The 27,272-nt window shown below is 40.6% G+C and overlaps 1 protein-coding gene across 3 annotated transcripts in view; it reads right to left on the bottom strand.

Annotated features, from left to right (window-relative positions):
* LOC124612739 (ADP-ribosylation factor 6) overlaps positions 1–27,272 on the bottom strand; it is a 120,978-nt gene that overhangs the window by 19,279 nt on the left and 74,427 nt on the right. For all 3 annotated transcript variants that reach the window (XM_047141117.1, XM_047141118.1, XM_047141119.1), the window contains exons 2-3: positions 12,746–12,852; positions 12,050–12,153 (exon numbers count right to left, since the gene is read on the bottom strand). In XM_047141117.1, the coding sequence (XP_046997073.1) occupies positions 12,050–12,153; positions 12,746–12,827 (186 nt within the window). In that variant the 5' untranslated portion in view covers positions 12,828–12,852. The remainder of the gene's footprint in view (positions 1–12,049; positions 12,154–12,745; positions 12,853–27,272) is intronic.

Genomic DNA, 27,272 nt, shown 5'->3' with positions numbered 1-27,272 from the left:
TAAATGTGACAACACACATAATGCAAATTCTTCAGAAAACCTATTTATGACTTAACCAGAAAGTTATGTGATGGTAACTCCCAGTTAATCAATAAAGTCACATTACTTGTACTACCAATCATCTTACTCTGAAGAATATATCGACAACCTCCATTTCCTCTGGCCTCAAGGACTTATAAAAGCTGGAGCACTGTTTTTCTTATAAATATCATTAACCTTGCACGTATTTTAAGTATATGTAGTAGACCACCAAATATGATGCATAATTAAATGTTATAGTAAGAAATGTGGGGTGCCTGATCATTATATACCAAGAACACTGTTATAGGAAACAGCAATACAACAACCAACTGAACACCGTACTTTCTATGTACGAAAGGAGAATGTACATGCACATAGTGTCTATCATCAGACCATGATTTGATGCAACCACATTCATTCAACTAGAACTTTTATCTCTGCAAGTTTGAAAGGAGTGAAGCATAATAAATTATGCCACTGACAATTAACAACTTTGTAAGTTATAACTCTGAATCGATATTGGTTTGGTTGGTTGGCCGATTTTGGGGAGGAGACCAAACAGCGAGGTCATCGATCCCATTGTATTAGCGAAGGACGAGGAAACCATACCGACATTTTTCTGAAGCGATTTAGCGAAATCACAGACAACCTAATCAGGAAGGCAGTATGAGGATTTAAAGCATCATCCTCCCAAATGCAACCACTGCGCCACCCCGCTTGGTCAGTATTGGAGTTCGTTTAAATATTTTCTACAGGAGCCATACAAACAGCAGATATGACCGATACAGTGCACTTTGTATGTGGAAATGAAGCGAAAGACAGGCAGTAGAGTAGAATGGCATACTGCTGGAATCCAACCTCAGGTGTGAACATTAAAGTTTTCCTCTGCTACATTAATCCCACATTAGGTTTGAGTACGATTCGAGCCTGGTCTCTTCCACAAAAATGTTCAGTCCTGTTCGTCAGTTGATGGTAATTACTTAATGATTTACTACATTTCTGGTGATAATTAAGGAGTTGTTTTAAATATTAAAATTTCCCTACGTTCTTCTTGATCACATGAAAAGAGATAACGTCCGCCTCGTGCTCTGTCTTCTTCATATATATTTTATCTTTTAGTCCGGACCAATAACTAATAGGAGTAAAGACGAAGGCCACCTACATCTTTTGTTTCAAATCATTCTCATCTGCCATTATGTATCTATGACAACAAATTTCATTTCTTGGCCAAGAACTTTTGTGGATTCACGTTGTTCATGTATGACCAGTTCATCTTCCTCTGGAGACTAGTATATACATTTTTTAAAAACTAAGAATACTAACGTTCCAATTTTCCCACGTGACAAATACTCTATCGGCAATGTCATAGCAAATGAGGGCTGTATTGCTACGGAGTACCTTAAAAGCAGAGAGAGAGAGAGAGAGAGAGAGAGAGAGAGAGAGAGAGAGAGAGAGAGGAGGGGGGGGGGGGGGGGGATGTGTGCACAATTTTTATCCTAATCCATCTCAGTACCTTTAAGAAATGTGAGAATGTGATACCCTTTTAATACTTATACATTAGTCTGGTTACGTTCTTGAGGAAAGAACTAAATATCCTTTGTCCAGTCATTTAGGACCAAGTGAATATTTGTGGAACCACACTACTTTACAATCCACCAACCCATTCAGCCATAATAAATCGGCATTTTTGTTTTAAAAACAATTCAAATTTTTTAGCTCAACAGTTGTTTCTCTTTACTTCCAGCAGAGTTGTGAGCATAAAGATCAGTTTTAATCACAGATACTGATGGCACTTACATGTTAAGTCAACCACAAGAAAATTCCACCAGTCAAGGTCTAAGTATTATATGGGAGAGACAAAGAGCGTCTAAGAGAAGAAGAAATGGCACTTAATTGTTTTGTTTCATTTGGAAGACTTATTTGATCCAGCTCTCAATACTCTTATATACTGAGCTGGTCTCTTGCTGTGAGAGGAATTATTTTTCAAGTACTGGAGAGAAGTTACAGCAAAAATTCCCTTAAAAGAAATATAATGCCTGTACATAATTACTAAGTACAATGATGTTATTACCAACCCCAGTGCAAGAAGTCAGTATTGTACAAAAACTTAAAAATAAAAAGTCCATAAGAAGTATGCAAGACCCCTTAACCCCTTAGCTTGCAATGTCGTGTGAGAGACTTAGTGTGCCGACCCCGCGAAACATCAACTAGACATGTCAGAGACGTGGTACGTTTACCACGCCGAACAAGCGCATGTCGTGTGAGAGACGTCGTCGGTCAGACGCGCCAAATGTAACCAGAACGTCTCTCACAAATTGCGGAGCTGATCGAGTACACGCAGCATACACAAAGTGTTCTTCGCCGCATTTGGACCTGCCGACATTACAAAAATATTCACAATGTTCCCGGCGCGTAGCAAACGTGTTCACGAAGAGAGGGAGACATGTGGTGGCACAGCCAACAATGATTTTGCAGGATATTTTGACAGCGGCAGTGACAGTGGTAGCGACATTTTACCTGCTGTACGAAAACGGTGTAAGCGGCTAGTGATTGAAGATTATACTGACGAAGAAGAGCAAACCTACTAGCAACAATCAGAGTCGTGGATGTGGCAAAAGGAATACAATGAACCAACAATCTGGACATACACAGAAATTCCCGGAATAAAGGAAGCAGTTTTACAGCACACGAGTACCAGCGTAAGAGAATTAGGCGTTTTCTATGTAATATTTAATAGTAAATTTTGGGACAACATCTTAACTGAGACGAATAGATTTGCACAAGATGTACTCAACAATGAACAGAAGAGACGAAAAATAGACCAAAAGTGGTCTCCTATCGGCTGTAATGAAATAAAAATATACATTGTGCTATGTATAATCATGGCTGAAGTAAGGAAACCGTTGATTCAGATGTATTGGTCTAGGAGGGCCGTTGCAGAAACGCCAATATTTAGGAAGAAGAGGCCATTCAGGAGATTTCTGCACATAAGTAGATTTTTGCATCTAGCGAATAACAGTTCAGCCAACAACACAGATAAGCTGTACAAACTAAGGCGAGTCATAGATATGTTCAATTAAACTTTTAAGGAAGTGTACACAATGCAAGAGAATATTGCCATTGATGAATCATTAATGAAATTTAAGGGGCGCTTATCCTACAAACAATTTAACCCATCAAAAAGAGCGAGGTTTGGTATTAAAACTTATAAACCGTGAGAGTCAAGTTCAGGATATTGCTATGATTTTAAAATATACACGGGTAGTGACAAATGTGATGCTAGTGGTGGTGTCTCTGTAAGTGTAGTTCTAGAAGTATCACAGTCGGTATTACACAAAGGGCATACTGTAAATTTATAAATACCGGTTTTCTTCACCAAAACTTTTCAATACCCTCCTCACCAATAAAACTAATGTGACTGGAACAGTGCGCTCAAACAGAAAAAATATGCCCACAGACTTCCTGAAGGCAAAATTAAAGAAGGGAGAATATGCAGTGAGGAGTTGTAATGGAATATTGGTACTAAAATGGAAAGATAAAAGAGACGTTTACATTCTTTCCACAAAACATTCAACAGCAGAAATGACTGCCACAGACACACCTATCCGCAATGCGTTGTGAAAACCGAAATGTGTCTTCAAATATAATAGAGGCATGATTGGAATTGATCGCCAAAATCAGATGCTCGCACGATTCCCTGTGATGAGAAAATGTGTGAAATGATACCGCAAGATATTCTTTTATCTATTTGATGTTGCTTTGTTTAACACGTACATTTTGTATTACAAAATACACTGCAGCAAAAGACAGAGCTATGGAGAATATAGGATTCACATTGCAGAAGGGATTATTAGCATCCGGCGATATACCACAAAGACAGCACGCGCAACATTGGGCACATTTTCCCAAAGATATTGATTGAACACCGTCAAAAGTAAATCCTGCGAGAGCTTGTGTAGTGTGCTGAAAGCACAAATGACGCAACAAAACAACGTGGGAATGCAAAAAGTGCAGGGTTGCACTACATGTGCCAGATTGTTTTGAACGATATCATACAATCGGAGACTATTAAATTCGTGTACATGTCATTGCGAAGACATTGTGTTTGAAAATATGTTTGCCAATATACTAATGTAACAGGTGCTAGAATGTTTTGAACAAATTATTATACAGTTTTAGATCATTGCATTGCATTGTATTGTATTTCATCAATGTATGTTTGCTTATAAAGGGAAATAAAATGTTTGTGAATATATCGTTGCATTTGAGACAATGAATGTTTCATTTCCAATGGGCAACTAATCATAATTATTTATGATACCTGCAGAAATGTCGCGTTACAGGTATCTCACACGTACTTAAAAATCCTGAGGCCGTCTGCACAACTTCGGACGCCACCAGGCGTAGTGCACCACAGCCTTAGCGTGTGTAAGTGCCAGGAATCTTAAGGCGCATCCGTATCTTGCAGCCACTTATGGCTCACACTAACGGAACTTAAATCGTAAGGCAAAGGGTTAACAAACATTCTAAATAAATCCTTCACATCAGGATATTTCCAGAGTATTTAAAACAGGCACGTCAAGATATTTCCAGAGTATTTAAAACAGGCAGGAGTTGTACCAGCCAACTTCCCTGTTGTCACCATTCTAAAAAAAAAATAACAGAATCAATTATGATAGACAGAGAGAGAGAGAGAGAGAGAGAGAGAGAGAGGAGAGAGAGAGAGAGAGAGAGAGAGAGATTACTGAATTACTTGAATAAATACAACTTTTTCAGTGAATTGAAGGTTTGGTCTCTGAAGTGGTAGGAATACGCAATCAGCCGTAGTAGAATTCTCAAAGGTGCTCTTTACAAAGGTAAGTGTGTCACAGACATGTTTTTAGATCTGTCTAAGGCAAGCTGCTCCAACAGTGCCTGGTTCGGAGCCCATGTGGTGGGAGAAAGCAAACTCAATGCATCATGGCCGCATTAAGTGTAACTGACGCAACAATCTATGTTCAGTGGCAGCTATGGTCAGTTGAGTTGGGGAAGTCCTGTGCCTCAACTCCTCAACTGGAGGCTACATTTGTATTTATTGAGAGGGATGATATACAAGATGTGTCCAAAAAGTACGGTGACTTTATATTTTTATGCAAAAACATTTATTTATTCATCAATATTCAAGCTGGCTTCTTCAAAGTAATCCCCCTCAGATACAATACACTTGTACCAACGCTTCTCTCAACCATCTAAGCACTTTTTGGTACAGCCTTGAGAACTTCCAGTGATGCAGCTTTTATTTCCTCAGTCACTGAAAACCCTAGTCTTTTCATAGGTCTCTTCAGTTTTTGGAACAGGAAAAAGTCACAAGGGGCCAAATTCAGTGAATATAGTGGCTGAGGCACGATTGTCATTTTTGACCAAAAAATATCTCACAAGCAATGATGAATGAGCAGATGCATTGTCGTGAGGCGACAGCCATGAATTGTTTTTCCAACAGTTCTTGACTTTTTTGCTTATTGCTTCTCGCAGACGGCACATAATGTCAAGGTAACACTCCTCATTGACTGTACAACCTTGAGGCAGAAATTCAATACGCCATGGTAACTGAAAGAAACTGAGCAAAACTGACATTTTTGGTTTCGACGTCATAACTGTAAACCCGTGTTTCGTCACCAGTTATGACCCTTTTGAGCAAATTAGGATCATCATTGGCATCATTCAAGAGCTCGTAAGTGACATGCAACAGTTCTTCTGTTAAAAATTGAGAAGTTTTGCAACAAATTTCGCTGAGACACGTCTCATGCCCAAAACATCCGAAAAAATTCCATGGGACGAGCCAACGGATATGCCAACATGCTCAGCAACATCTCTTACGGTAATTCGACGACTTTCCAAAACAATTTTTTTCACAGTTTCGACACCATCATCTGTTGTTGATGTGCTGGGGCATCCAGAGCGAGGTTTGTCACTGGCATCTTCTCGGCCATCTTGGAAGAGTTTGTACGACTTGGAAGCTCTCCCCCCCCCCCCCCCCCCCCCCATGTGCTTTAGAGCACTTGATTCCATTTTTCACACAAAATTTGACGTACATTCTTTGCCCCATTTTTTATAATAATTGAAAATTGCCGAGCACACTAAAAGATGCCTTCCCATCTGTCAGAAACTAAGCATGCTGTACACTCGAAACAGTGAACACATCTTCGGGACATGTGTACCAACATAATAATAATTTTAAAAAAGATTGATAATCAAACATACGTTGCCCGCGCAATTTGAAAAAGTCACCTTACTTCCTGAACACTCCTCGTATGTGACTGTGCTCATCTTTCAATATTTGTGCGAGGTGTCAACACAGAGCTGCAAGTAACTGGGAAACTCTTGAATGTGGTACCGCTTGATTACACTACAACAGGTCTTAATATTTTTGAAGCCGTTTGTGAATCAGTGGACAATACGAATTTGCTTTGGGATAATGTCTGTAGCCGCAGACAGCACCACAAACGATCAGGCGTCATCAAGGGTTTGCTTCTCGTTTAAAATGAGCTCAAGAACGAATTTGGGAAAGATATTTTCACTGTCCATTGTTTCATTCACCAAGATGCATTGTATGCTGAAACAGTGAAACTAGGGGATGTGATGTCATGGAAAAGTATGTGACTCTTGTGTCGCGTCACGATGTAAGTCACCGGCAATTCGAAGGATTCCTCAAAGATACTTACGGAAGACAGAAAATCCTAGGAAGTTCTGGTCTTACGTTAAATCAGTAAGTGGATCGAAACAGCATTTCCAGACACTCTGGGACGATAATGGCATTGAAACAGAGGATGACACGTGTATAGCTGAAATACTAAACACCTTTTTCCAAAGCTGTTTCACAGAGGAAGACTGCACTGCAGTTCCTTCTCTAAATCCTCGCACGAACAAAAAAAAATGGCGGACATCGAAGTAAGTGTCCAAGGAATATACAAGCAACTGAAACCACTCAACAGAAGAAAGTCCATGGGACCTAATGGGATACCAAAAGAAGTACACGAAAGAACTTAGAACTTGCCCCCCTTCTAACAGCCGCGTACAGCAAGTCTCTAGAGGAATGGAAGGTTCCAAATGATTGGAAAAGAGCACAGGTAGTTCCAGTTTTCAAGAAGGGTCGTCATTTCTGGAAATCCAGAATCTACTCAGTAGGAATCAACATGGATTCCAGAAACAGTGATTGTGTGAGACCCAACTCGCTTTATTTGTTCATGAGTCTGCCCCCGGTAGCTGAGTGGTCAGCGCGACAGACTGTCAATCCTAAGGGCCCGTGTTCGATTCCCAGCTGGGTTGGAGATTTTCTCCACTCAGGGACTGGGTGTTGTGTTGTCCTAATCATCATCATTTCATCTCCATCGACGCGCAAGTCGCCGAAGTGGCGTCAAATCGAAATACTTGCACCAGGCGAGCTGTCTACCCGACGGCAGGCCCTCGTCACACGACATTTCATTTCATTTCATTTGTTCATGAGACCCAGAAAATATTAGATACAGGCTCACAGGTAGATGCCATTTTCCTTGGCTTCCAGAAGGCATTCGATACAGTTCCGCACTGTCGCTTGATAAACAAAGTAAGAGCCTACGGAATATCAGACCAGCTGTGTGGCTGGATTGAAGAGTTTTTAGCAAACAGAACATAGCATGTTGTTCTCAATGGAGAGACGTCTACAGACGTTAAAGTAACCTCTGGCGTGCCACAGGGGAGTGTTATGGGACCATTGCTTTTCACAATATATATAAATGCCCTAGTAGGTAGTGTCGGAAGTTCCACGCAGCTTTTCGCGGATGATGTTGTAGTATACAGAGAAGCTGCAGCATTAGAAAATTGCAGCGAAATGCAGGAAGATCTGCAGTGGATAGGCACTTGGTGCAGGGAGTGGCAGCTGACCCTGAACATAGACAAATGTAAAATATCGCGAATACATAGAAAGAAGGATCCTTTATTGTATGATTATATGATAGCGGAACAAACACTGGTAGCAGTTACTTCTGTAAAATATCTGGGAGTATGCGTACAGAACGATTTGAATTGGAATGATCATATAAAATTAATTGTTGGTAAGGCAGGTGCCAGGTTGAGATTCATTGAAAGAGCCCTTAGAAAATGTAGTCCATCAACAAAGCGGGTGGCTTACAAAACACTCGTTCGACCTATACTTGTGTATTGCTCATCAGTGTGGGATCCATACCAGGTCGGGTTGACAGAGGAGATAGGAAAGATCCAAAGAAGAGCGGCGTGTTTCGTCACAGGGTTATTTGGTATGCGTGATAGCATTACGGAGATGTTTAGCAAACTCAAGTGGCAGACTCTGCAAGAGAGACGCTCTGCATCGTGGTGTAGCTTGCTGTCCAGGTTTCGAGAGGGTGCGTTTCTGGATGAGGTATCGAATATATTGCTTCTCCCTACTTATACCTCCCGAGGATATCACAAATGTAAAATTAGAGAGATTCGAGTGTGCACGGAGGCTTTCCGGCAGTCATTCTTCCCGTGAACCATATGCGACAAACAGGAAAGGGAGGTAATGACAGTGGCACGTAAAGTGCCCTCCGCCACACACCATTGGGTGGCTTGCAGAGTATAAGTGTAGATATAGGTGTAGATGAAGCAGTGTATGGGGACATACCTTACCGCAACACAGTTCCTTGGCTTTGTCAGGGGAAAGTTCTTGATGTTTTCTTCCCCATTCATGAAGAAATATCACTCTTTCTACAAATGAAAGAGGAAGAAATGTTGTGTGTGTGTGTGTGTGTGTGTGTGTGTGTGTGTGTGTGTGTGTGTGTGTGTGTGTGTGTGTGTAGGATTTAAAACGGACATCAGACCTAGTATTCTTAGCTGTTATAATGATGCACCTGAATAATTTAAATCTGGCATTCCAGAGCAAAGAGCAGCTAATAGTTGACATGCACGACCAAATCAGGGCATTCATGAGAAAGTTTTGCTTGTTTGAGAGGCAGAGGGTGATGGAATTTTAACGTTCTTTAATCATCTGGCTTCTCTAAAATTAGCTGAAGGTATTAGTTTCGGCGATTATCAAGCAAAGATAAAGCGGCTCATCATATCTTTTCAAACAAGATTAAGCTCGCCATTTTTGGAATGGATATGAAATCATTCAGCTCTCCTTTCTCGGATTCACCTGACCATTTGCCATTGTCACACTAGTTGGAAGTTATTGATTTTCAAAATTCAACTTTGCTGAAAGACAGATACAACAACTTGCTTAATTTGTTAAAGTGGTAGCATTCATTAAGGCAAAAAACATTTTCCAAGCTCTGTGAAAATGCCACACAGACTGAGTGCATGTTTGGATATACATATACTTGTGAGCAGCTTTTCTCAGCAATGAAAAGAGTAAAAACCAAGGAACGATCTTTTCTTCAGGACGTAACACAAGTCAACCTTCACATTAATGTTGCAAACACTGTGATGCCCGATATTTCAGTTCTTGATATTAAAAAGAAGTATAATTTCAAATGCCCCATAACCATAGGCAATTTCTCTTAAAACAGTTATTTCTTATTCATGTCCTTAACTTCCTATTGCACAACATAGCATGTCACTGTGTAATAGATGCTAAGAGAATGATGTTGGCAATCCTGTAAGATATTGCGGACAGATCAGAGTGCTTGCAGTGCCACCTGCCGTGCTACATGCCCTGGGCCATATGATTGTTCACAGTGAGTGGCAGTGCTCCGCAGAGCAGGAAGCATTCCGCAGCTAAGAATGGAGCTCACGAGCTTTAACAGCTTGCTCTAAGGCTTTTGATATTGTTGACCATAAGATTCTACTACATAAACTAGAAGGATTAGTAACAAGAGTGGTAGATAATGATTGGTCCCAATGATACTTAGCAGGTAGAGTTCAAAGAGTAGATATAGCACATACCTCAAGTAAGTCCAAACTTTTACTAAAACACTTATCAAAATCAAAATAAATTAATACAAGAGATCCTCAGGGTACCATTTTAGGACCATTACTGTTCCTGACATATAACAATGGCTTTCCTTGCAGTGTTAATCATGGTGAAACAATTCTCTTTGCTGATGATAGCAATATCATAATCACTGGAAAACAAGAGAATACCTTGCCGAGAAAGCGAACTAAACCTTCAAGGAAGTATACGATTGGGCAATAAGCAACAAAGCAACAATGAACACAAGGAAAACAAACGCCATGATTTCCAGCTTGAAGAGGGAAAATAACACTGTTAGACGTAGATGACACCTCAGTAGATTGTCTAACAAATGTAAAGCTCAGTGGAAGTTGCCTGAACATACACAGATATCCACGAACAGAATGTCATCACCATGTTATGCCCTTAGATTCCTGTCATCAGTGTATAATGACCAGTGTCACTTAATTACAAACCCTTCACATGCACACTTAAGAATTAACTATTACATGGCATTCTTTTTGGGGAACACATTTACAAAATATGAAAACAATTTTCAAACTGCAAAAAATGTCCATAAGAATAACAATGAAAACTAGTAGTCTAGCTCATTGAAAAGATCTGTTTGAAACAGGTATACACATCAATAATACTGTTTAATCTCTAAAACTAAAAAGAGTACTTTATTTTCTATTTGACATTTCACATTTTTGTAGTATATTTTGATTTACTGTGATAGTTTCACATAACAGTAATTCAAAATAAAAAGATGCAACTTTTACTTAAAAAAATTAATATTTGTTACAGAACATTTCCTTTTGTTAATAAATAGTGTGTGTGTGTGTGTGTGTGTGTGTGTGTGTGTGTGTGTGTGTGTGTGTGTGGAGAGCGGGGGAAGCACGTGGTGCATTTGGAGCTTAAAGGCTCGCTGCTAGCGAGATTTCGACCAGCAACTTTACAATTACAATCCCACTGCGCTCTAGTGTCTCAAATTTTGGGATACTCTTCAATTTTACGTTTCTTTAACATGTCTTCATTCATTTTGTTACCTCATTTGGTGTAACCAGCTGTTAGTCTCCAGAGTTCCATTTCAAAGGCTATTAGTCTTTTTGCACATTTTTTCCTCTATTGTCCAGGCTTCACAGCAATAGCATAGCGCATGTCTTGCTAAGGACTTATAAAGGCATATCCTAGTGTGCTCCTAGATTAGAGAAGATTTTATTATAATATTAATAACTGCCATTATATCTGCACACCTGGTGGCTTTTTCAGTTATGTCTGTTTCTTGCAGAAAGTATAATTTATAATCTAAATACGTGAATTTGTTCACTCTCTAGAATTTTATTTTTCAAACAGAGCTTGCTTTGGACTGGATATTTTCTGCAGAAGGCCACTTCCCACCCCTTGCCTCCTCCTCTTCTTCCTCCTCTGCTGCTGATGTCCATGCTGTATTTCTTAGATAATATGTGAATTGTGTACAGAACATGGTAGGTCATCCTCTGAAAAGGCTACATGAGCTAAATCTGGAAAAAAGTAAAGCATCTAACTTTGTGTTTCCTTTGTTTTGAATGAAGCTGTGTGGCATTTATCTCCAATCTTGGATGATTTCATTCATATAAATAATAAACAGGAGTGTGAAATGCCACATCCCTCTCTTATTCCTACATATCTTCTGCCCAAACCTAATAATTTGTCCCCTTCCACAACACAGATTAAATTTGTTCTGTGAATTTTGTATATACTACTGATAAGTTGCTGGAGAACATGATCATCTGCCAGAAGCGGGCAAGTATATTAGTTCCTTTGTCAGTTCCTAATATGGTTACACCGTGTCACCTGATTCAGTTTTCTTAAATTCCCTTAGCATTGTTTACTTCTGTTGATGTTCATCTTATAATTTTTCAAGACAATATTATTTCAATTTCCCTGATCTTCAAAGGCCTTAGGCTTTACCTGTCCTTGGCACAATTTGTAATATCATCAAACCTCAATGATTTTACCATTTTTACCTGAACTTTGATTGCTTATTCAAATATTCTCTTTGGTTTGTTTTGGTCTGTTTAGTGAATGTAAATGGTTACTACTACTACTAAATTCCTTACTTGAATATCAAACAAGTATACTAACCCAAACATTGAACTTAACATTTTTGTATGTCACTGTTTCCACGTTAAATCCTACAGTAGGAATTGTTGTGACTGACTGACCCAATTTAAGTTTGTATAGAATAGCTGATTTAAATGTTAAGGATATACAGAAAATAATGTTGCCAGTATAGTTATGTACAGTGGAATGAAATACAATTTACCTTAACACCTATTCCACATTCATAAGGAACACCTACAGAATATTCATTCACATATGCCACAATGATCACAATATTTGTAATATTTTTGTTGATGTATGCTTTCACAACTTATCTCACCATATATGTAAAGGAATGTGTAGAAGATTCTGACAGTCCTTATCGCCTCTTCACCCTTTTGTTATTTCCCTAAAAACAAATAATTGTCTTGGGGGGTATGCAGTTAACACAATCCCATTGTATGTTGAGCAAGTTTTTGCTAATATAGCCATACCATTGCAACCCCAATGTGCATGGGTACTTCAAAAACTACAGCTTTTGTGCACATTACTTTCAGCTTTAACAACAGTTGTAAGTATGATGCTTTCCTTCAAATGAATTGCTCAATGTGTTAACAACAAGGCTCAACTTATAGGTAAGACTATCCAGGAATAATGTACACCAGTTGCGAAGAAGCAGAGTGCCATATCACTTTGTTTTACTAAAATATAAGAGTACAATGTGTTGCAAAAGGATACTTGTTTTTCCAGCAGCATCTAATCCTAACATCAATATCCTCATCTCCTTATTGCCAAAAATTTTTGACAATAACTTCCCCATCTTGCTGTCAGTTCTTTCACAGCACCTGAAACAAGAAGGAAACTGCTTTAAGCACACCAAAAGCCCTTAAAACAAATAAATAATGTCAACTATTCCATGCCAGTGGTAGTACACAGGGTGTATAAAAAAGAACATCCAATCTACAAAATCTTAACTTATGTTATTTGAGATATGTGCGTGAACAACATACTGTCGGAAAGAGCAAACTCTCTTACATGGTTCCCGCTAGGTCACAGTAGTATGCGCCAACTTTGGTTCTATTAAAAATGGTGTTGGTAAAACAGAAAGCGTTGTGTGTTCTACGTTTTGCTCAGTGCGGGTCAGTAATAACTGTTCAGCGTGACTTGTCGTACTAGATATGGCATGGATCCTCCTACAGCACAGAGCATTAGATGATGGCATGAACAATTCCGAGAAATAGGTTGTTTTTGTGAAGGCAAATCGCCGAGCTTTCCCGCCAGGTGTCTGACACAGGCTTCAAACGCATCCACCACAGTTTCAAAAGGAGTCGCAGAAATCTGTTCACCATGCAGTTCGACATCTCCATTATGTCCCCGTTGTCTGTCTGGTGTGTTGTGTTGACGTTTACACATGAAACCATACAAAATTCAGCTACTGCAACCTCTTAATGAAGGCGACAAACAATAACATGTTGAGTTCTGTAATTTTGTTCCTGGCAAGATGGAGGATGACAGTTTTCTTCCACGCTTAGTGTTTAGTGATGAGGCAACATTCCATTTAAATGGAAAAAGTGGACCATCATAGTGAGAATATGGGGTATGGAACAACCACATGAAGTTGTACAACACCAGGGGGACTTTCCAAAATTTAAAATGTTTTGTGCAGTTCCACAGGAAATGTGTATGGTCCATTTTTATTTGCTGAGAACACTGTTATGGGAAGTACATACCTCGATAGGCTTGAGAACTTTCTTTTCGCACAGTTGGAGACTCATTCGAAAGAATTCATTTACCAACAGGATGGGGCATTGCCACACTGGCATCTGAAAGTGTGGAAATTTTTTAATCTAAAGATTACTGAACGATGGATTGGTCACACTGGACCAAATGATTTAGCCTTACATTACTGTATGTGATTACTTCTTGTGAAGGAGACACTGCCTATGTGCCTACGTTACCAACAACAATGAATGAACTGAGACACTGCATAACAGACATGCTCCCTGCAGTGTTGGAGCAAATTTAATACCGCACTGACATACCATGCATCTCAAAGTGGGCATATTGAACACCTATGGAAAAGTATGAAAAAAACTGAGTTTTTTTGTTTGTCAAAAACCAAACTCAATGTTATGTTTATTAGTTTCAGAAATACAGGCATGCCAAACTGTATGATTCTTTTTGATACACCCTATATATTGAAACACTGAATGATATGACTTCATAGTTCTCATGTTAGAAGATACTTAAAATAAAAGGCAATGTAAAATAAGACATTGTTATCTTTGGTCACTGAGTTGAGGAATACACACCATCAAGATTACCAAAGTTATTAACTCAGAGTTCTATGCTTTCACTTTTAAGAATATTGTTTTACTGTGTTTCCAATGTAAGGCAATTTTACAGGAGAGACTATGATTTAATAATGGTATTCCTGGATGCTGATGCGGCTTATGATACTGTGAAATAAAGCAAGGTTTTGGAAGTCCTTCAGAAAATGGGTTACTGGATGGCTGACTGTGAGAAGAATATAGGGAACATAACAAGGAAGTTGAGGTGTGCACAGATAAGAGATTGGTTAGAACAAAATTAGGGGTTGAAGCAAGGTAGTGCACTATCCCCCTTAATTTTGTTCACTGTAATGCATGAGATAATGGAAGGAGTAGCAGTGAAAATAGGAGATAAAAATGTGAAAGCAATGGTGTTTGCAGATGATTTAATGGTGTGGGGAAAATGGAGGGAGATACAAGAGGGAAGGGAAAGTTTCCAGAACTAAGAAAGTATCACAGAAGAGTGTGGGGGGAAATGATATGAAGATTATTAAATGAGAAGGCAAGCAAATGGATTACTGCAGAGGGTAAGAAGCTGGAGCAACGCTGTAGCACCAATAAACAAACAAGTGTGATACTGTGCAAATTATATGTCAACACTCACATACGCTACAGAAATGTGGTAATGAAAAAAAGGCAGGTGAGCAGGAGATGACCAAGTACAATGGAAGATAAAGGAACGAGACAGTGAGAAATAGTGAAACAGACGCCAATGCAGGAGGCCATAGGAAAGAGACGATGGTGTGTGTGTGTGTGTGTGTGTGTGTGTGTGTGTGTGTGTGTTCTAGAGGAAGACATAGATAGAGGGATTGTTGGCATGACAAAATGAGTGAATAAGTGAGGAGAAGTCTGGGACACAGTGGGAAGGGAAATGTGGTGTGAGGACTGGAAAAGGCAGGGCCACATGTTGTAAGCAAATCCAATCTGGAGCTGGAAGAAACCGTAGAAGATGAGGTTTTACTGTGTAGTACCACCACAATACACAAACCTAGAGCATATGCAATATAAAACCCAGTTGGGGAGACAGGCAGTTATTGTCAAACTACAACAACAGAACCAACAAAACTACTAGAAAAGAATCTCCTCAGGATAATAAAAATATCTTGTGTGTGCAAGGACGAGGGTGGAAGTTGTGGCATATGTGCTTTAGCGGTCTTTGCAAAAGTCAGGAAGAAATATTCTAATGTGAAGAAAATGCATTAACCTAAAGTTCAGTGCCATATCTACATCTACATTTATACTCTGCAAACCCACCATGACAGGACTCTGGCGAGGAGATGGGTTTGGCAAGGAGATGGCTTGTCCCCTATCCTGTTCAACTTTGCCCTTAAGAAAATTGTACGCGAGACCTTCCAAGAGAACGAGGGGATTGAAATTGAAGGAAAGGGACTGGCATACTTAGCCTATGCAGACGACATCTGTTTACACTCCACACCTGAAGAAGAGTTTGAGTAAATTACCAGAGCACTAAAGGAGGCCGCCAGCAAATTTGGGCTAAACATAAACGAAGCCAAGACAGAGTACCTCATTATGATGCTTGGTCAAAGCCACACTGCTGGTCCTCTACAATCACTGCAGGTGGGAGACCAGTCCTACTAGAGAGTGCATGAATTTAAATACCAAGGGGCACTTTTCACTGAGAACACACCATATGAAGCAGAGATCAATGCTAGAATACAAGCAGGAAACTGATCGTACCACAGCCTTGCACAACTGCTTCGGTCCAGATCTCTCTCCATACAGTTCAAGATTCAACTATACAAAATCCTGATCCAGCTTGTTGTTCGATATGGCTGCGAGACATGGAGTATCTGGAAACAGGACTTCCATAAGCTCCTCGTTTTCGAGAGAAAAGTGTTTCGGAAGATCTTCGGGTCTGGATCTAGATGCAGACTGAGGGAAATGGAGGATCAGACACAACCAAGAGCTTGAGGAACTATACCAGCAGCCCAACATAGCAGGAACCGTCAAAGCCAAACGAATGCAATGGGCTGGCCACATGGCCTGGATGGAAGACCACAGACAGCCTCGGAAGCTGGATTTCACACCTACAGGAAAGAGACCCCCATGGAGACCCAAGAAGTGTTGGAGGGATGGCGTCCATGAAGATTTAAACCAAGCATCAACAGATGTGGATGGATGGCAGACAGCAGCAATGGACCGAATACAATGGAGGAGGAAACTTGTAGCAGCGTGTGGTCCACTGGGCATGATCACAAAGAAGGAGAAGAAGAAAACACTGTGAAGGGCATGACAGAGGATATTCCCCACTGTACCAGTTATTAGGGTGTCTTCCCATTCCTTTCACAAATGGAATGTGGAAAGAATGATTATATGAATGCCTCTGAGCATGCCGCAATTATTCTATTCCTGTCCCCATAATTCCTATGTTAGCAATATGGAGGAGGTTGTTGTTTATTCCTAGACTCATCACTTACAGTTTGTTCTTTAAACATTTTTGGAAGACTTTCTCAGGATAGTTTACATGTGTCTTCAAGAGTATGCCAGTTCAGTTTCTTCAGCAGCTCCTTAACACACTCCAAGCGGTCAAACAAACCTCTTGACTGTCCGTGCTACTCTTCTCTACATCCATTCAACAGCCGCTGTTAGTCTATTTGGTGTGGATTTCACACACTTGAGAAATATTCTAGAATATGTTGCATGAGTGATTTTGTTATTCATAAGCAATCTCCTTTGTTGTCTGACTGTTCATCCCCAGTATTCTACCAATAAACTGCTTTATCCACTACTGAATCTATATGATCATTCCATTTTGTATCCCTACAAAGTGTTACATACAGGTATTCATAAGTTGATCAATTCTAACTATGACAGTGTTATTACAGTCAAAGGCTACTACATTTTTTCGTTCAGTGAAATGCACAATTTTACATCTCTGAATATTTAAAACAGGTTTCACTGAGTATTTCTACAGCTTCTTCCAGACAGTACTTTGTTATAGATAACTGTATTACCTGCAAAAAGTCTGAGGTTACCATTAATATTGTTCACAAGATCACTAAACACCCAAAATTACTTCTACATCTGATGATGGCTCTCCATCTAAGATAACATGCTGTGTTCTCCCTACCAAACAGTTCTCAGTCCAGTCGCAAATATCTCTTGATATCCCATATGATCAAACTTTAGACAATAAGAGTAGGTGTGCTACTGAGTGAAATTCTTTTTGGAAATCAAATACTGTGTCTATCTAACCGCCTTGATTGAAAGCTTTCAGTATGTCATGTGAGAAAAGTGGGTTTCTTATGATCAATGTCTTTGGAATCCATGCTGGTTGGTGTGGAGGTACAGCAAAAAAGTAATGTCAACGATTTTGGAAGGTGGTTTTGTGGTTCACTTCTACTAACCTTCTTGTAGACAGGTATCACATATGCTTCCTTCCAACTTCTGTGCATGGTTTTTTGTTTGATGGATCTATGATAACACTATAGTTGGAAGAGAGGCAAACTCAGCTGCAAATTCGATATAGAATCAGATGGGATTTCATCAGGCCCTGGAGCTTTGTTCAATTTTAACAATTTCAGCCTTTTCTCAACATGGAACCAAAAGGTTAATATAGAAAGATTATTTAGCCTGGGGCAAGGGGCAGAGGGAACCTTACCTATTTTCCTCTCTGTAGTTGGGTCAGCCTTAAGCTGATCCATGACAGCTGGAGTAGGATGGGTGCAGCAGCTTCGCAGGGCTACGGACATTAGCACCTCACTGTTGAAAGACGGCAACAGCACTACGAGCAGTAACGGATCTACTTATGCCATTTCAAATTTAGATCTTAATTGTTTCATATGCTGTAAATCAGAAAATAACTGAAAAGCTGATTCCCAGAATTTATAGCGTGTATCTTCAACTGCAGAAACTAGCCTGAACACTAAGTATTCTTTAGAATAAGCATTCCCTAACTGACCATTTACAACATACCAGAACACTCATTGTTGTGTGTCTACTCTTAACTTGTGCACTTACATAACCACAGGAAGCGAATAACTTCTGTACAATAGTTCCTGCAACGGAACTATATCTTTCAGATTTTAGCGCTTCCTATCTGCAAATCATTGTTTAGTCCAGTATGGAATGAGCTGTGACTGAGATTTGCCTATAATCATTATTTTACACATTTCTCCGTCTAGGACTTTCCATTATTTTTATTCCAACAGTACAGCAACTTTAAGATCTGAAGCGGAACGGGCTTTGAAAGGAATATAGACAGTTTCGTTATGCCCATTAATTCCACTTTGGCCACTGCAATTATTACATGGAAGATATTGTGTCTCTCTCTTTATTTCTGTAGCCTGCTTCACATACAGACAGGCACTTTCAGTTTACTGTCCACAAAAACTAAGTTTACACTCAATGTGCTTGCTGATGGGAGCAACTATAAAGGCATTTTTCGTTTACGGTCGCACCGATCAGCCTCCGTGCTGAGTGTCAACTTCATTTGCGTGGACCGCAATCAATGGCATTACATACTGATTAAAGTAACAGCCATAAAATTACCTCAACCCTAAGTTTTTGCTGTCTCTGAGTAGCAACGAGTGTACTGATTTACTTATAAACTCTCCCCAAGATGGCTTTGCACACCGTTATTGCCATGACGTGTGTTTTCCTCATATTCCTTCACATATTGTTACCTCCACCTCATTTTCTTTCCATCGGAATCCAGGAACAGCTCATCACCAGATGTTTTGACTCTTATGACCCCCAGCACTGCCAAGAAATTTTCTATAAGTTGATGGGGGAAAGGGTATTTTATGACTACATTAAAGAATTTAAAAACCAAATCTGTTTGTTGTTGTTGAATTATATTAATAACATATTGTTTTAAGCAGAACTGATGTGTAAGTAGCGCCTAGAACCTGAAAATACCTTTCGGCATACACTTAGCAGCATCAATGCACTTTCAACAACACATACTACTAACTTATGACCACCACAAAAATTTAAAAATGCAAATTTTTGTCTAAACATACTTTTTAACGTGATAATAATGTGCAAGTGATATTCTGAACCTGGATATACTGAGTGTGACATTAAATGGGAAAGTGACATCTGCTACGGACAAATTAGTGTTTTACGTTTAACTGAAAGATTTAAAACACATATGAAATCTGGTAAAACAGTAAATACTTTCTCAAAATTTTAAAATATAAAGTAACTTATCAGATTACAATATTTTTTAAATGTGGGCATATTGCGAGGGCTAGCAGAAATTCAAGCCTACTGATTCGTTTTGAATATATTATGATTGATGGCCGCATGAAGAGAGAGCAGGAAGTCCAGGCGCGGGTGCACGTTGTCGCGACGCGAGCGGAAACAATGGAGCATCGCGGAGGGAACTTGCGAGTGCGGGGGATGGAGCGGAAGTACTCTTGTGAGCGCCGAAGTGCGTTATCTATACTGCCGGCGCACACTCGCTGGGGCACTGCCTAACACTTGTGCTGCCAGGCTTCCGCTGTCGCACGACACGGCGTTTTCCAGAGACCGACAGCCTTCACTTTCCGAATATTTATACACTTTTTTTCGTGAACAACTACTGATTAGTTTACGGGACATCTGTCACTATAAGGAATCCCACAACCCTTTCCGTTCTAAGGGAAGTAACTGATGACATAGCCGAATAAACGTAGAACGGAGATATGGAGCTGGATGATTATTATTAAGATGTGAATGACAATTTTAACATAGAAATGATAGTTTACCTTTTGGGGAAGGCTGGCAAGTTACGGTTTACCGACTGGTCAATGACTACAACATTATAGACACTGAGCACATGGTCGGACTGGACAAGGATTGGCCGTGTTCTTTTCAAAGCTACAGCAACACGCCTTAAGAGATTTTAGCAGACCACAAGAAACTTACATCAGAAGAGCCGGACGAAGATTTGGATCCCGCTCCTCTCTGAAGTTAGTCCTTTGCCTTCACAAGTACGTCTCCTCGCAAGGTGCAATCGTGGGAGCAGTTAGTCACGAGAGAGGCTAACCAATGTTACGCTACAGGCTATGTATGATACGGTATCCTTTAGATTCCTGAGATCTGGAAAGCACGGATGACCGATGACTTATGAATAAATCGCCTATTTTGATGTGTAGGCGGGAGTTTTCCAGCGCAAAAATATTAGTTGAAAGATCGCCGAGAGTGACGACTGCGTTAAAACCACGAGAGGTACCTTAGTGCACAAAAGCCGCCACACAAATGTATCTTCCTTCTGCATATGAGCACTAATTTGTTCACATATGGCCACTATTTCCCTTTCCTGAAGGTATAACATTTCCCAAATGTACGATTTAACCCTGCAACGCAACATTTTCACCGCACTGGCCAGCTTTTAATGGTCACTTGGCTGGCGTTTTCAATCAGTCATGAGGCTGCAAAAGCATGCAGGGCACAACACTAGTAGGGAGTGTCCACTGCAGTGGACTGCGTGCATTTGTAACCTCAGGACTGATTGAAAACGCCAGAGAAGCGACTATTAAAAGCTGTCCACTGTAATTAAAAAGATATTAGAGCAGTTTTTATCATTTTTAAATTGCTTTTATGCTGCTGTTACTCTCATGGTCGCAGCACGATTTGCCGCCGGCAGAAAGTGAGGGATAGGGGAAGTGAAAGTGCGCACGCGCAACAGGTGTAGCTGTGAACATTAGTAATCTCACAGTGCAGTGGGCCACTGATGGTACAGCAGTTAAAACAGGCTGCAGGGCCAACGCCATGGTACAGCAGTTAAAACAGGCTGCAGGGCCAACGCCATCTGAAACGCTAACTAGCAACTATGCTGTGACTTCTAGAGACTCGCACGCATAGTAATATCCTGGAACTTTATTCAGAATACAGGACTGTGTAACTAGTTCTTAGTAGCTAACGTGTGATAAATCTGTTCGTTATTTTACAATTTCACAGAAATGAGTAGCTATCGTGACGGAAAAATGAAGCCTTAGGACTGGAATGTAACAGTCATTTTATGGAACTGATGCAAATATCTATTTTGCACATAATTTTCTACTTGCTTGTCCCCGCCTTGCTCAACATCTTCCCCGCTTCCATGGAGGTTGTCCTATGTAATGAACTGAGCCTCTAACAATACAGAATTGCATCGGCCACTGGCATCCGTGCAAGTTTCACTGCAATTCGCGGCATTATTTTACACTCCACAGGAACTGTTACGATTCAGACGTCCTGTTTTCAAATCCTCACATAATGTTCAGAGTCAACGCAACTGAATTCTAAATAATAGTACACTCCTCAGCGCAATGTGGTCGAAAGACGGCAAATTAGCTGCACGAAAATCAAATCTTCATATGTGGATATTTGTAAACATTGTGCAGTTTGCCAACTAAAGAAGCCGGATCTGGCAAGTCTATCACAAAGTGTGTACAGAAGCTCAAAAACTGCTTACGGTGTATCACGTGTTTGTAACCGACATTTTTGTATCAATGTAGTGAGAAACACTTCTGCATATCTCTAGTCATACGCATTGCATAATGCTGGCGTTTAATCCGTCTTGTCAACTAAAAATCTTACCAGATAACCGCAATAATCCATCATGTTGCATGACTATAGTTGGACCGAAAGCAATGTCTGACGCAACACGAGTGAAGGAAATATTTTTATCAACAGGTAGTAGCTTCGCTCGAGCTTTGTTCTGAACCTCACGCAGCATATTAACACTATCTGTTAGAGGTTTGTTTGATGACCATGTTTCGGCAACATTGCTAGATCGAATACCTTACATCATCATCATCATCCCCCAAGTCACAGGTCACAAATTAAATCTTGCCTCTCCTCTCCCTGCCGATTCTTGTCTTTGCAGTAGTGAAAACACAATGGCCATAATTACATCCACTTTAATATATATTTTTAAAAACCTCGCAAGCTCGTGGACTACACTACGGCGATAATTTTAACCCTACGGCTTTTTCCTCTGGACGAAGACGATAGCGTAGCAGCACTGAATCACGTCGTGGTTATCGTAGAACCAACTGTTCATCGAGATTTGTTAGTCTGTTGAGGATTCACTAATATCTTAAGATATGCGCCGCATCCCATGCGGAATTAAGACAAAATATTATGTGGAAGAAACAGGGTAAAAACTTGAGCTATTTTTTGTCACGCGATGGTTACTGGGCATGGGAGAGGGAGTTAGGATTTAACATGTTCTCTACAGCAGCTCAGATGGTCAAGGATAAGGAATAGCCACGGTCTACTTAAAGGAAACGCTTTGGTAGCCATTACAAGTACTTGAAGGAAATTGCGGGAAAAAAAAGAGCCACGATCGACCTGCTGAAGACGGGTAAAGCCTACCTTCGTTCGTTAAGATAATATCTCTGCCTGCTGGTAATACTAGTGTAAACATCGTTTATCCAACGGCCAGTTTAATAACGATATAGCTACATGTTCTATAGAATTACTAGGGTTCTTGCGGAATATTCCTTTAATCCTACGTCATCTTCGCTAACTTAAATGAATATCCAGTTTACCACCAAAGTGAAAACTGATGAGTTTTCACTACCACATACAGTGGAGCAAACCAGCTAAAAAAACCTTAAGGGTGTGGTGAGGCCTCGTGTAGAGCCCATGTAGTAAATCGCCCCAAACTGATCTTGTGTACCCGCACTAACTGCAGCCATTCGATTTCACGCGATGAAGTATTCCGTACCTTGCTGCACAAATCATGTAGAGTTTCTGACCTGCAGAGATCTACAACTTGATAATCATAATGGCCTTATCGTTGAACACCAATTAAACCGGGAGGCAAGGGCAGTGACTATCTGCTATTGGCGCCTCTTTCCTCGTGTAGGCAGCGAAGTATGTTTCTGTACCAAGAAGCCTTGTTTCCATCTACGGCAAACCACAGCAACAAAACGAGAAACGGCAATGCTCTAACAATAGGTACCCATGCGCCACCTAGTACGAGGGGCGTTTGGAAAGTCCGTGCAAAGTCCGAGAGACGGCACCACAGGCACGTATCAAGGTAATGTTTAGTTAGTAGCATCTTTGGAAAGAACGCACATCAAGTTTCAGCCATATTGGTCTATTTCTTTGTGTCTGGCATTCGTGTGAATCAAGAAAGTCGAGTGATTGTAAAAAAAGGGACGAAAACGATTTTCGTATGGTGATTAAACATTGCTCAATGAAAGGCAAAACGCCTCAGAAGACTAAAGAGAAGCTTGATAAACATTACGGTGACTCTGCACCTTCGATTAGAACAGTTTATAAGTGGTTTCAAAATTTTCGGAGTTACCATATGGGCACAAGTGATGCTGAACGTTCTGGACGCCCTGTGGAGGTTACGACTTCAGTAATCATTGATAAAATCTATGATATGGTGATGGATGACAGAAGAGTTAAGGTGCGTCAGATTGTTAGTGCTGAGGGCATCTCGAATGAACGGGTACATAATATTTTGCATAAACATTTGGACATGAGAAAGCTATCCGCAAGATGGGTTTCCGCGATTGCTTACGCTTGACCAAACACGGAATCGTGTGAAGTGTTATAAGGATGGTTTGCAGCTGTTGAGGAAGAATTCGCAGGGCTTTAAGTGTCATTTCGTCACTGTGGATGAAACATGGATACATTACTATACTCCTGAGACCAAAGAACAATCTAAATGGTTTACCAAGGGAGAATCTGCACAAAAAAAAGCGAAGACCAATCCTTAGGCCGGAAAGGTTATGGCGTTTGTCTTTTGGGATTCGCCAGGGGTATTCCTCATCGACTATATGGAAAAGGGTAAAACTATTACAGGTGCATATTATTCATCGTTATTGGACCGTTTGAAAATCGAGCTGCAAGAAAAACGCCGGCGATTGTACCGTAAAAAAGTCCTTTTCCATCACGACACTGCACCAGCACACACACACCTCAGCAGTTGTGGTCGCAAAATTAATGGAAGCAGGATTCCAACTCGTCCCCTCGCCCCTATTCTCCAGACTTGGCTCCCTTGGACTACTAGTTGTTCCCCAATTTGAAGAAATTGCTGGCGGGAAAAAACATTTTACTCAAACGAGTAGGTGACTGCAGCAACTAATAGCTATTTTGCAGACTTGGACAATTCCTGTTATTCTGAAGGGATCAACAAATTAGAACAGCGTTGGATGAAGTGGATGAAGTGTATAAGTCTAAGCGGCGACTAGTCGAAAAATAAAAAAGGCTTAGGCCTACCCCAAAAACGTACGTAGTTTTTATTTTTGCATGGACTTTTCAAACGCCCCTCGTATGTTACAAAACGCCGCGCATAGAAACGGGATTTTTCGTGGGGCTCATCCCTCCGGCTCTATTGGAGATAGATAGGATGGAGTGTTTTGGGTAGCCCTTGTGCTAGCGATCATTTGTATACCCACAGAACGATCATCTTAGTGTTATACCCTACAGTATAGGGCCAAAGTATGAATATTTATACACTTCCTCCCGCTTAGGCAAACGGAGCAAATTGGTTGGTTATTTATGCATTTTATGTGATCTGCTGTGAGCCCTACTGGGCACCAAAACCGAGCTGCGGATTCCAAAACGGCTATAAACAGCAAATGGCAGAAATTTTTACGATTTATTCCAAAGATTCAGATCTCTGAAAATCTTGAAAACTTTACTGATACCTTTAACGGTTTCCCAGATACAGAGGTTCAAAATTATCATATTTGTACAAGTAAATGGCGCATGTAATACTAGGTGTTTATAAAGTGTTGTAACACGGAGAAATATGCAGTGTCTCTGATACCATCACAAGAGTTCTGGGAACCCTACGTTAAACGTAGTAATGAATTATATACAGATTTTTGTGCACATTAAATCCCGTCTGATGTATAAAATTAGTTCTACGTTATTTCAATTTTACATAACTAATAAAATTTTACAAAATTGTTAAGGCGTTCGTGGCCACTTGTTGACAAACTGCCTATTGGCTTCTGTCTCGGGTTCTTCGGCCGACGAACGTTTACTGATCAATAGCTTTTTTTTCATAAGAGTGACATGCCCTGCTGTGGCAGGGAAAACAAGTGAACCAGCTGAAAAATGCTCCTATCGCAGCACGAAAAAGGCAAATATGCTCCTCCTTTTTATTTAAAAGGCTAACTAAAAAGTGGGATACCAGTTGCCTCATTCTATCTTCCTCTGCACCTTTAAAACTTCCCCAAACATTTTGGCACATGTACATATTCGCGCTTTTCCATGCTGAGTTAGGGGAAGTCAGGGACAGTACGAAAGAGACGTTAAAGTAATAAACACTGGAAGATAGTCCACAGTGGTTGTCTCATAGAAAGCGCGAAGGAGACAATGGCAATGTGAGGGAAAGGGAGGGACACCGTGTTAGTAGAACATAACTGACAATAACAGAACAGTGCTGGGGAAAGAGCAAAGGAGGGAGTGCCAGCGGAAAAGGAATAAAGAGAAAGAGAAAGTGGAAGAGGGTGAGAGCCAGCAGTAATGAGAGACAGAGTCTATGACAATGACAAAGCCGAAGATAGTCACGGTGAAAAAGCCTGCTGCAGTTGGAATGAATGAATGACGTGGTAGCAGTAAAAGAGAACAAGAGGGAGACAGTGTGAGAGGAGACAGAATTGGCAGAAAAGGGTGAAGGAGACTTGTTGAGAGACAGGAGGCAGTGAGAGTTAGAGAGACAACGAGATAATGACAATGAGTAGGGCTAAATAGTCAGTGAGAATGGGCAAGTGGGAGTGAAAGGATATGAGCGGCTTACAGCGTAGTGGGTGTGAACAAATTACAATTAGGGGAGCCCATGAACCATGGACCTTGCCGTTGGTGGGGAGGCTTGCGTGCCTCAGCGATACAGATGGCCGTACCGTAGGTGCAACCACAACGGAGGGGTATCTGTTGAGAGGCCACACAAACATGTGGTTCCTGAAGAGGGGCAGCAGCCTTTTCAGTAGTTGCAGGGGCAACCGTCTGGATGATTGACTGATCCGGCCTTGTAACAATAACCAAAACGGCCTTGCTGTGCTGGTACTGCGAACGGCTGAAAGCAAGGGGAAACTACAGCCGTAATTTTTCCCGAGGACATGTAGCTTTACTGTATGATTAAATGATGATGGCGTCCTCTTGGGTAAAATATTCCGGAGGTAAAATAGTCCCCCATTCGGATCTCCTAAAAACTATTTTTTTCCTTTGCAGCGGAGAGTGCACTGTTTTGAAACTGAGGAGGAGGAGGAAATTAGTGTTTAACGTCCCGTCGACAACAAGGTCATTAGAGACTGACCACAAGCTCGGATTAGGGAATGATGGAGAAGGAAAGCGGCCGTGCCCTTTCGAAGGAACCATTCCGGAATTTGCCTTAAGCGATTTAGGGAATTCACGGAAGACCTACATCAGGATGGCCGGAAGCGGGTTTGAACTGTTTTCCTCCGGAATGTGAGTACAGTGTACTAATTAATGCGCTTCCGCGCTCGGTTTGAAACTTTGGATCAGATTAAAACTGTGTGCTGGATCGTGAGACTGCCTTTTGCACGTCATGCTCCACCGCCTGAGCATTCAGGACTGGACAAAACCTCTCCCTCTCCTTCAAACATTTTCACTTCTACTAGTACTTCTCTCCAAACATCACGGAAGTTGCACTTAGCACAGAAACATGTGTTTTGCTCAGGAGAACCGAATCAATAATAACTCTGCCTCATGCTGAACCTGTACTATTACATGGTGCGTCAAAAAAAAAAATGTATACACACTTTGAACTGTCATAGACAATTTATTTCCCGTTCTACAAGGTTAAATATCTGTGAGAAAGTAATGTTATGTTTCTTCAACAGGTGGCAACAGTGGCAAGGAAGTAACTGCAACATGGCGGACGTGCGTTTGAGCTTTGAAGCGCGGAAGCAGATAATTAAGTGGTACTGGAAGTTTGAGAATGTATCTGCGGTTCGAAGACAGTGGAGAAATGAGTATGGTACTGAACCACCTTCAAGGTCAACAATTAC

Source organism: Schistocerca americana, chromosome 4 (assembly GCF_021461395.2).
Source record: "Schistocerca americana isolate TAMUIC-IGC-003095 chromosome 4, iqSchAmer2.1, whole genome shotgun sequence".
Lineage (NCBI taxonomy): Eukaryota > Metazoa > Arthropoda > Insecta > Orthoptera > Acrididae > Schistocerca > Schistocerca americana.
The sequence above is the reverse complement of the archived record's forward strand: the minus strand, read 5'-3'. Positions and strand labels throughout refer to the sequence as shown.